Here is a 10,572-nt window from a genome sequence, read left to right as displayed (position 1 = left end):
TTATCCCCCTAGTAGTACCGCTTTATCGCTCGAGTATTACCGCTTTATCCCCCTAGTATTTCCGCTTTATCCCCCTAGTATTACCGCTTTATCCCCCTAGTAGTACCGCTTTATCGCCCGAGTATTACCGCTTTATCCCCCTAGTATTTCCGCTTTATCCCCCTAGTAGTACCGCTTTATCCCCCGAGTATTACTGCTTTATTGCCCCTAGTATTACCACTTTATCACCCTAGCATTACCGCTTTATTCCCCTATTAGTACCGCTTTAATCCCCTAGTAGTACCGCTTTATCGCCCGAGTATTACCGCTTTATCGCCCGAGTATTACCGCTTTATCCCCCGAGTATTACCGCTTTATCCCCCTTAGTATTACTGCTTTATCCCCCCTAGCATTACCGCTTTATCCCCCTAGTATTACCGCTTTATTCTGGTAAAAGTACCACATTTTTAAAGTGGTAGGTTTTGTTGTGGAAGCTGATGTTTGTTTTCCGGAGTGGCCCAAATACTCTGGTAGGTTAGTGTGGTTAGTTCATCATATCCATTGTCAGTCATTGTCAATCCAATGAGGCCTTCCAGAAGGCCTAAGCAGGTGCACAGTGACGTTCCTTCATATTCTATCGACATTCCAAAATGAACTCATCTTGACCTTAAGGTTTGTTCCCCCCAGTGCACACGTAGGCGGGACACACGGCATGCATCTACTCTATGTACACCTTCCTTTTCCAGTCACGCAGACGGCACAATATTCACTCTTTTATTTAGCTTTAGCTTTTGGTGTATTGCCCAGAAAGTACTTCATCCTCTGCTTAAAGTCAAACCATGGCTGATAGACGCTCCTTTCCTATTTGCTCAAGCTCCAAGGGTTTGGCTTTAATACGCAGGAGAACCTGGCCTCCTACCAGCCACTATTAGGGCCATCCAAAACATCATGTCAGATTCTCACAAGAAAAAAATCTGTACAAATTGACAGGAATAATTTAGGCGAATAAACTTGTAAATCGACAAGAACAAAGTTGTAAATGTATGAGAATAAACTTGTACCTTTTTTGAGAAAACAAGTTGTACATTTACAAGAATAAGTCATAAATTTGCGAGAAAAAAAAGTCATAAATGTACAAGAAAAAACGTCAATTGTAAAATAAACTTTTACACCAGAATAAACTCCCAACTGCAAGAAAAAGCCATAAATGTAGGATCATTAACTAAAGCGGTAAAACTAAGGAGAATAAAGTCAAATTTCCAAGTAAAGTCGTACATTTAGAGAACAAAACTGTAATAAAAACTGTAATATTCGCCAAGGCCAAAGGTCACATAACTCCCCCCTTTTCTGGTCTGAGATGACGTGAACTTTATTCCCCTAGTATTATCGCTTTATCCCCCTAATATTATCGCTTTATCCCCCTAGTATTACCGCTTTATTCCCCTAGTATTACCGCTTTATCCCCCTAGTATTGCCGCTTTATCCCTTGAGTATTGCCGCTTTATCCCCCGAGTATTACCGCTTTATTCCCCTAGTATTACCGCTTTATCCCCCTAGTATTACCGCTTTATCCCTCGAGTATTGCCGCTTTATCCCCCTAGTATTACCGCTTTATCCCCCTAGTATTACCGCTTTATCCTCCGAGTATTACTGCTTTATTCCTCCAGTATTACTGCTTTATTGCCCCTAGTATTACCGCTTTATTCCCCCTAGTATTACCGCTTTATCCCCCTAGTATTACCGCTTTATCCTCCGAGTATTACTGCTTTATTCCCCCTAGTATTACCGCTTTATCACCCTAGTAGTACCGCTTTATTCTGGTTTTGTTGTGGAAGCTGATGTTTGTTTTCCGGAGTGGCCCAAATACTCTGGTAGGTTAGTGTGGTTAGTTCATCATATCCATTGTCAGTCATTGTCAATCCAATGAGGCCTTCCAGAAGGCCTAAGCAGGTTGTGATGTTTGTCCATGGATGAAAGAAGTGATGAATGAAGATTTCGGGCTATTTGACCTTCTTCTGAGACGTGGTTGTTATTCGGGTAACCCGTCCCGGGACAATGCTTTGACTTCAAATGGTTGAATGACAGCCTTCCATTGACTCGTTGTCCCCCAGGACTTCTACACGGATCCTGGGGTCCAGCTGGGGTCCAGCAGAGCGGGTTGCTTGGGATAGAAAAGCTTGGTGTATTAGCTTTGGTTTGCTAGCAAGCCAACGTGTCAGCGTTCACCAGTGCTCCAGGTGAAGGTCCATAGCAGAGTTCAAGTTCATGTCGCTGACATCCAGGAACTCCGTGTTGAAGATGCTGGGCATGCTTGCCGTTGGAACATTGAAGGCCGTGGTGGAGGTCGGCGGCGTGAGGTCCAGCCACTCCATGGTCTCCCACGGCGTCTCACTGAACGCCATGCTAACCATCCCCTGCACTTCGGGGACGGCGGACACCTTGTTAAGCGGCGAGAGGGACGTGTCCACCAGGTCCCTGTTGGTCCCGACTTTGTCCTGCTGGGGATGGTGAGGGTGACGTTGGTGGTCGTGGGGGCCGCTGTACACTTCGCTGTCTCTGTTCCCTTCATCATCTCGCTGTCCGTCCTCGGTGGCCATCTTGAGAGAGGCTCCTTCCGCTCCCCGGCTTACTGGACCCAGCAGAGTCTCTAGGTGGTCATAATGAAGCTGCGGGGGTGCCTGGTGCTCATAGTGACGGTGGAACCTCGGGACAAGGAGGCTGGGGTACCCTGGGAAGAAGACTTTGGTTATAGAGGACCTCTTCAATGGCATGGCGTTAAGAAAAAAGATGGATGCTGTGATATTCATGTGCATCTGTAAAACAATAGACACTGCTAGCTTGGTTGACACTAGCTTAGTCGTGCAACTCTAACATGCAAGCGACAGGATCTCTGCAGGGACGCAAGAAACTTAAGCATAGCAAGTTTTATTTACTCCAAACTCCATTTTATTTACTCCAAACGTAAGGCTATCAAAGTGAGTGGGGACCACTTCCACATGGAATGGGAGAAGTTTTTTCACTCTGCATCCCCGGCTGACATCATACAGTGCAAGTTACGGTAACACTAGTGACCAGTGTGGAATATACTACAGTACATACAGTATGTAGGACTAATAATACACCATCTTAATACTTGTCTGCCGATACTTACAGTATGGACTAATACTGGGTCCACCAATAGCACTTTATTGGTGTTCGTACCAAGTACTGCAGACTTAGAAACTGAGCGAAGTATGGCATGGAGCTAAAAGTCCGCCATGATAGGGTGCCAGAAGGGCGGGCGACCAAGTTTAGAATCAAGTTATACGCTGTGCATACAATTAGATCAAACAAGTATGGGTTTATTATATCTCACCTCCACTCTCTATGAGAACATCCAGAAGTTCATCCATCTGCTGACTTCTGGTCAGCTGCTGTAAGAACGACACATTGGCTTTAAATCATATAAATACATCCAAAAGAAAAGAATATCTTGTTGTTCTGTCTCAGGGAAGTGTTTGTTTACAAGTAAGCTCTGGGGAAGGTACTAGCGGTCGTTAGCATCACAGGCAGGAGAAGAACCCTCACATCTGGCCTCATTGGAGCCTTATCTGACCTATTCTTATCAGGTCTATGGCTATGAGCTCATCATCCCGTCATACTGTTTACCTTGGGTTGAATATTCAGGTTGCCAGGTTTGACGAGGCCGTTCTGAGTGAGGCCATAATCAGCCGTGTTGTAATAAAGTCCCTGAAGGCCTCTTTGCTCAGAGGGATAGGAGCAGTTGACCCCCTGCGTACCCTTATGAGGGACCTGCAAGGAGAGACAGCATCTTCAGTCATGTGGAATGAAGCCGCTTGTTTACGTGACAGGAAAAGGTCAAAGGTTGGAGTACCCATCAGATATTGCTATGGGATATTGCTAACCAACATCGCTACATCGTGCTTGGAATATCACTCCCTCACTAAGTCAATGTCGTTATCATTCCTTAGCATCGACGTACTGATTGGTTTAGAAACCCGAATGCCCGCCCACAGGCGTATTTGATATAACTGTTACCTTGTTACCTTTATCTCTAACATGTAAACCTCTGATGTACTCCTTCCTGATCCTATCCATCCTGGTCACTCCCAATCAAAACCTTAGCATCCTCATCTCTGCTTCTTCCAATTCTGCTTCCTGTCTCTAGACCAGTGGTCTCAAACACAATCGTGGCCCGCAGGACACTAGTTTGAGGCCCCCGTCTTGATATGAAAGTTTAATGTTAGTGCGGCCCGCGCAAGTTTGATATGGATGCTGTATGGTATCATGTACCTAGAAAAAATTATTACGTTTGATTAATGTTCATGTTAAAGGTTAAATAACTGTTAATAGTTATCCTCCCTATCCGTGTGGAAGTGGTAAGTTTTTGGCTATTTAAGTTTAAAAGAAATAACTTGAAGGCTACCGTTTAGGTCGCTAGCTCTCTAGTTTGCTAGCTCTCTTCTCCCTGTAACCTCATTCTTCCACTTGGGTCCCTCTCATGTACTCCGTCTCGCTGCGGCTAATCTTCATTCCTCTCCTTTCCAGGGCAAACCTCCACTTTTCTAGCATCTCCTCCATCTGTTCCTTACTCTCACTACAAATCCTGATGTCATCTGCAAGCATCATAGTCCATGGAGATTCTTGTCTAAGCTCATCTATCAACCTGTCCATCACCATAGCAAACAAGAATGGGCTTAGAGTTGATCCCTGATGCAGTTCCACCTCCACCTTCTGTCACACCTCCAGCACATCTTAATTACATCAAAGCAAATACTGCATATCATTATTAGTTATTATGGTTGCTACCTTACCTGCATGCTGCATCCTCTGGGGCTGCAGAGGGAGTCTGGATGACCGCAGCCGTCCCTCCCCAGGAAAGGAGGCGGCATGTAGGCGTTGCTAGGAGACGAAGGCTGAGGGCTTCCGGAAGGCTTTCCGATAGGGGAGTCTTGGGGCGAGCCCTGCGGACTAAGGAATGCCGTCATGGTGGACGGGCTGCCAGAGGATGGGGCGGAGTCCATACATTGTGGCCCACAGTGGTTCCCCATGCTGGGGAGCATGGTGTTACAGTGCGCCATGTCCTCCATGCAGTTCCCTGGAGAGGTCTTGATGTGCTTGGGAGAAAGCGGGCAGCTGGATGAGAGCGACATGGGTTCTTGCTTAACGTTGACCTCGAAGGAGGGCTGGCCCATCATGGTCTGATGGAGCACCGAGGGATGGTGAGACGGAGATGGAGTCACGGTGCCTGGGGTGGCGCCGTAGCAGCGCTTTCTCTTGTGGAGCTGCATCTTTAGCTCTTCGACCTGACAAGCGTGATCACAAGAACAGACATATCACTCAACACTCGTGTTCACTGACATCCCGGGATCCAGGGGATCCAGGGGATCCAGGGATCTGCCTGCACCCCAAGCCTTCCTGGAACCGTGCCCGTTTTCCCTCAGGGCTGTGGACTTTCCTACTTTCCTGGTGTACGTAGTATATATGGGTGTATATATAGATGTGTGGATGGATATATATGGATTGTGGATTTATTGTGGATTTATACACTCGTGTGTATTGATTTATATACTTGTGTACATGTACTTCTGTATATACATGTATGTACATATGTACATACATGTTACAGTGTTTGGTTGTATGTTTGTATGTATATATATGTATGTACGTATGTGCATGTATGTATGTATGTATGTATGTATGTATGTATGTATGTATGTACTATGTATGTGTGTGCATGTACGTATGTATGTTTGTATATATGTATGTGTGTGCATGTACGTATGTATGTATGTATATATATGTATGTGTGTGCATGTACGTATGTATGTATGTATGTATGTATGTATGTATGTATAAATATGTATGTGTGTGCATGTACGTATGCATGTTTGTATGTATATATGTATGTGTGTGCATGTACGTATGTATGTATGTATGATTGTATGTTTGTATATATGTATGTGTGTGCATGTATGTATGTATGTATGATTGTATGTTTGTATATATATATATATGTATGTGTGTGTATGTATGTATGTATGTATGTATGTATATATGTATGTGTGTGCATGTACGTATGTTTGTATATATGTATGTGTGTGCATGTATGTATGTATGTTTGTATGTATATATGTATGTGTGTGCTTGTACGTATGTATGTATGTATGTATGTATGTATGTATAAATATGTATGTGTGTGCATGTACGTATGTATTTATGTTTGTATGTATATATGTATGTGTGTGCTTGTACGTATGTATGTATGTTTGTATGTATATACTATATGTATGTGTGTGCTTGTACGTATGTAGGTATGTATGTATGTATGTATGTATGTATGTATAAATATGTATGTGTGTGCATGTACGTATGTATTTATGTTTGTATGTATATATATGTATGTGTGTACTTGTACATATGTATGTATGTATGTATGTATGTGTGTGCATGTACGTACCTATGTACGTATGTATGTATGTACGTACGTATGTATGTATGTATGTATGCATGTATGCATGCATGCATGCATGTATGCATGTGTATATATGTATGTGTGTGCATGTACGTATGTTTGTATGTAGTATATATATGTATGTGTGTATGCGTGTATTAGGGTTCCCGTGTGACGCCGCTCACCTGTCTTTGTTCCTGGTGCAGCTTCCATGTCAGCTCTTCAATCACCTTTTGCTTCTCCACCAGCATTTTATCTTTCTCTGCCTCCATGCCCCCCTCCCCAACCCGCGCTCCACCGCATCCCAGCCCGTCGCCCGTGCCGAGAGTTCCGGGGGATGGCTGCTGCAGGGCGAACTGCGGTGGAGAGGACATGGGTACGTCGCTGAAGCTGTCAGGGAGTGAGCCGCTCAAAGAGAGCTCGGAGGACGCTGGTGAGATCGGTGGAGTGGAGGAGGTGCTGGCATAAGGGTAATACCCGCCCTGGGACAGGGTACTGGAGGAGGATGGAGACTGGTAAGAGGACAGCGACCCCACTGGAGTCACGGGGAAGGTCACCGTCGTGATATCGGAGGAGCCCGATGGGGAGGATCCGTCACTGGAATCTTTGAATGGCCGAAGTCTCTCAATGAGCGCCATCTTGGTGCCGGAAACCGGCAAGCCGCGAATCCGAAGATGCTGCCTGAGCTCAGACACCTTGAAAAGCATCACATGACTTATTCCACTAAAAGGACAGGTTGGCACATTGACAATATATAGGAGCACCTACTTTAAGGTCATCCAGATTTGGTGGCAGGGGTCCGGGTCTGACGGGAGAGATGTTGTTTTGGGCGGGGTATGTGGTTTTGACCGGTGAGGACGGGATGCTGTCTCCTGGCTTGGGTGGACAGTTGGGGGCACACGCCGGCAGCTGGTCGCCGCTCCCTCTGGAATGGAGGAATGAAAGTTTGGAATAGTCAAGAACAGGGGTCTCAAACTCAATTTACTTGGGGGCCACTGGAGCTCGGGTCTGGGTGAGACTGGGCCGCATCAGGTTTTAAAAAAAAACAACAAAAAAACGCATTTATTAAAAACAAAAAAATAAAAAAAAAATTCACTTTGGTTCCAATTTTCTACAAGAAAAGCTCTGATAAAACATTCCACTGTTCTCAAATATCTTAATTTTTATTTTTCTACACAAAATAAGATGAAAAATAAATAAACAAATCAAACATAAAGAAAATCAATCAATCAGTAATAAATAAACAAATATAATAATAATAATAAAAACTTAAGAAACCACATATAGTGAATTATTAGAGCCCTGTAGACATGACAAAACACGACTATAGTCACATTTATACTCTTTTTATTTACAACATATTGCGCAACTGCAGGGTCTTGAGACACATGCTAACTCGCAAACTAGAGAGCTAGCGACCTAAACGGTAGCCTTCAAGTTATTTCCTTTAAACTTAAATAGCCAAAAACTTACCACTTCCACACAGATAGGTAGGATAACTATTAACAGTTATTTAACCTTTAACATGAACATTAATCAAATGTAATAATTTTTTCTGGGTACATGATACCATACAGCATCCATACCGCATGTTTGAGACACCTGGTCAAGAATGTGGCTGAGGAAACGTGAACGTTGGGATGAAACGTGAACGTTGGGATGAAACGTGAACATTGGGATGAAATGTGAATGTTGGGATGAAACATGAACATTGGGATGAAATGTGAATGTTGGGATGAAACATGAACGTTAGGATAAAACGTGAACGTTGGGATAAAACGTGAACATTGGGATAAAACGTGAATATTGGGATGAAACGTGAACGTTGGGATGAAACATGAACGTTGGGATGAAACGTGAATGTTGGGATGAAACGTGAATGTTGGGATGAAACGTGAATGTTGGGATGAAACGTGAATGTTGGGATGAAACATGAACGTTAGGATAAAACGTGAACGTTGGGATGAAACGTGAATGTTGGGATGAAACGTGAATGTTGGGATGAAACATGAACGTTAGGATAAAACGTGAACGTTGGGATAAAACGAGAACGTTGGGATGAAACGTGAACATTGGGATGAAACGTGAATGTTGGGATGAAACGTGAATGTTGGGATGAAATGTGAATGTTGGGATGAAACATGAACGTTAGGATAAAACGTGAACGTTGGGATAAAACGTGAACGTTGGGATAAAATGTGAACGTTGGGATGAAACGTGAACATTGGGAGGAAACGTGAAAATTGGGATGAAACGGAACTTGGGATGAAACATGAACGTTGGGATGAAAAGTTAACATTGGGATGAAACGTGAACATTGGGATGAAACGTGACTGGTAGGATGAAACTTGAACATTGGGATGAAATGTGAATGTTGGGATGAAACGTGACTGTTGGGATGAAACGTGAACGTTAGGATAAAACGTGAACGTTGGGATAAAAACGTGAACGTTGGGATGAAACATGAACGTTGGGATGAAACGTGAAAAGTAGGATGAAACGATGTCATGCGGGCCACATTTGGCCCGCGGGCCGCATGTTTGAGACCCCCTGGTCAAGAATGTGGGAAATGTATTTTTGATTTGTGACACGTGTATTCATTGAAAATCATGGAAAAAATGACATGATGACTGATATTTACATTTGTTTGATGAGAAGCATTTAAGAGGGACAAACATGTAAATACAGTTATGAGTTATGAAAGAATAGCTTGAAAGGATGCACAGTGTGACGTACTTTTGCATGTGCGCTGGCGGGTGAGGCTGGTAGGCGAAGGCGGGTTGTCGCTGCTGCGCCTGACCCTGCATGGGTCCGGCGGGCTGCTGCGAGTGCGTATGAGCGTGTTTCTGCTGGCTGAGGATCTGCAGCTGCAGGAAGAGCTGCTGCTGTTGAAGGAGTCGAGCGTAAGCCGAGTCCATCGGCGGGGGCGACTTATCGGCCTTTTGGTCCGGGGGGATGTACTGGTGGTACTTCAGCTTCTTCACTTTGGGTTTCACATCTTTGGGCTTCTTATGGCGACTCTTGTCTGCCGTCTTGGCCTGTGGTGAAACACGGGAACAGTATTGGTGTACGCGGGCAAATATGACAACGCAGCTTAGCCGCATGCTAACCTTGACAACAGCAGGAACTGGGATTGGGGCAGTGGCCTGGTTGTTGCCGGTTCCACACGGTCCTTCATCCTGGATTTGGTCAGGGGGGTCCCCGCTTGTGCCCTCCTGTTCACATGCAAGCAAATATCTACAATTAAAATATCAGTCTCAAATGCTACTCGAAGTATTTTTTACTTTTCCCACTGACTCAAATATTTCTAAAAGCTGCAGCTCGCTGTAGTTCACTCTGCCGCCACAGAGGGGCGCAAAAGTCAAGGTTATAATACAGGGTGTCCCTAAAGTCTGGACTATTGATGTCCATTCCAGACACCCACAAATATGAACACGTTCATGGACACGCATATTAAAATCGACAAAGAAAATAATAAACACAAGTTATTGTCTGATACAGACCTCCCTCCCATACATCCCCACAGCATTTGATTCATCGTGTTTCTTCTCACCTTCTTCATTAAGTTTATTTGGCCCCATGGAGGGGTATCTCAGCAGGGAACGCAGGGCCACTGAGTCAGCCATGAACCAGGACAGGGTAAATGGACTCAATGTTTGGATGAAACGTGAACGTTGGGATGAAACGTGAACGTTGGGATGAAACTTGAACGTTGGGATGAAACGCGAACGTTGGGATGAAACGTGAACGTTGGGATGAAACGTGAACGTTGGGATGAAACGTGAACGTTGGGATGAAACGTGAACGTTGGGATGAAACGTCAATGTTGGGATGAAACGTGAACGTTGGGATGAAACGTGAACGTTGGGATGAAACGTGAACGTTGGGATGAAACGTGAACATTGGGATGAAACGTGAACGTTGGGATGAAACGCAAACATTAGGATGAAACGCGAACATTGGGGTGAAACGTGAACATTGGGGTGAAACGTCAATGTTGGGATGAAACATCAATGTTGGGATGAAACGTGAGCATTGGGATGAAACGTGAACATTGGGATGAAACATGAACGTTGGGATGAAACATGAACGTTGGGATGAAACATGTACGTTGGGATGAAACGTTAACGTTGGGATGA

General features: G+C 44.4%; 1 protein-coding gene across 5 annotated transcripts in view; it reads right to left on the bottom strand.

The window, feature by feature from the left end:
• Positions 1–1,804: 1,804 nt before the first annotated feature.
• The window catches only part of myocd (myocardin), a 123,625-nt gene continuing 114,857 nt past the window's right edge, over positions 1,805–10,572 (bottom strand). For 4 of the 5 annotated variants that reach the window (XM_078788887.1, XM_058061386.2, XM_058061388.2 and 1 more), the window contains 8 exons: positions 9,544–9,648; positions 9,170–9,471; positions 7,202–7,358; positions 6,619–7,128; positions 4,794–5,285; positions 3,628–3,771; positions 3,335–3,392; positions 1,805–2,707 (listed from right to left, as the gene is read on the bottom strand). In XM_078788887.1, the coding sequence (XP_078645013.1) occupies positions 2,202–2,707; positions 3,335–3,392; positions 3,628–3,771; positions 4,794–5,285; positions 6,619–7,128; positions 7,202–7,358; positions 9,170–9,471; positions 9,544–9,648 (2,274 nt within the window). In that variant the 3' untranslated portion in view covers positions 1,805–2,201. The remainder of the gene's footprint in view (positions 2,708–3,334; positions 3,393–3,627; positions 3,772–4,793; positions 5,286–6,618; positions 7,129–7,201; positions 7,359–9,169; positions 9,472–9,543; positions 9,649–10,572) is intronic. The other variant, XM_078788888.1, reaches the window with a different exon arrangement.

This window comes from Doryrhamphus excisus, linkage group LG2 (genome assembly GCF_037039965.1).
Source record: "Doryrhamphus excisus strain RoL-2023G ecotype Guam linkage group LG2, RoL_Dexc_Guam_v1.1, whole genome shotgun sequence".
In the NCBI taxonomy this organism is placed as follows: domain Eukaryota; kingdom Metazoa; phylum Chordata; class Actinopteri; order Syngnathiformes; family Syngnathidae; genus Doryrhamphus; species Doryrhamphus excisus.
Note: the sequence above shows the minus strand (reverse complement) of the source record. Positions and strands in the feature narration are given on the sequence as shown.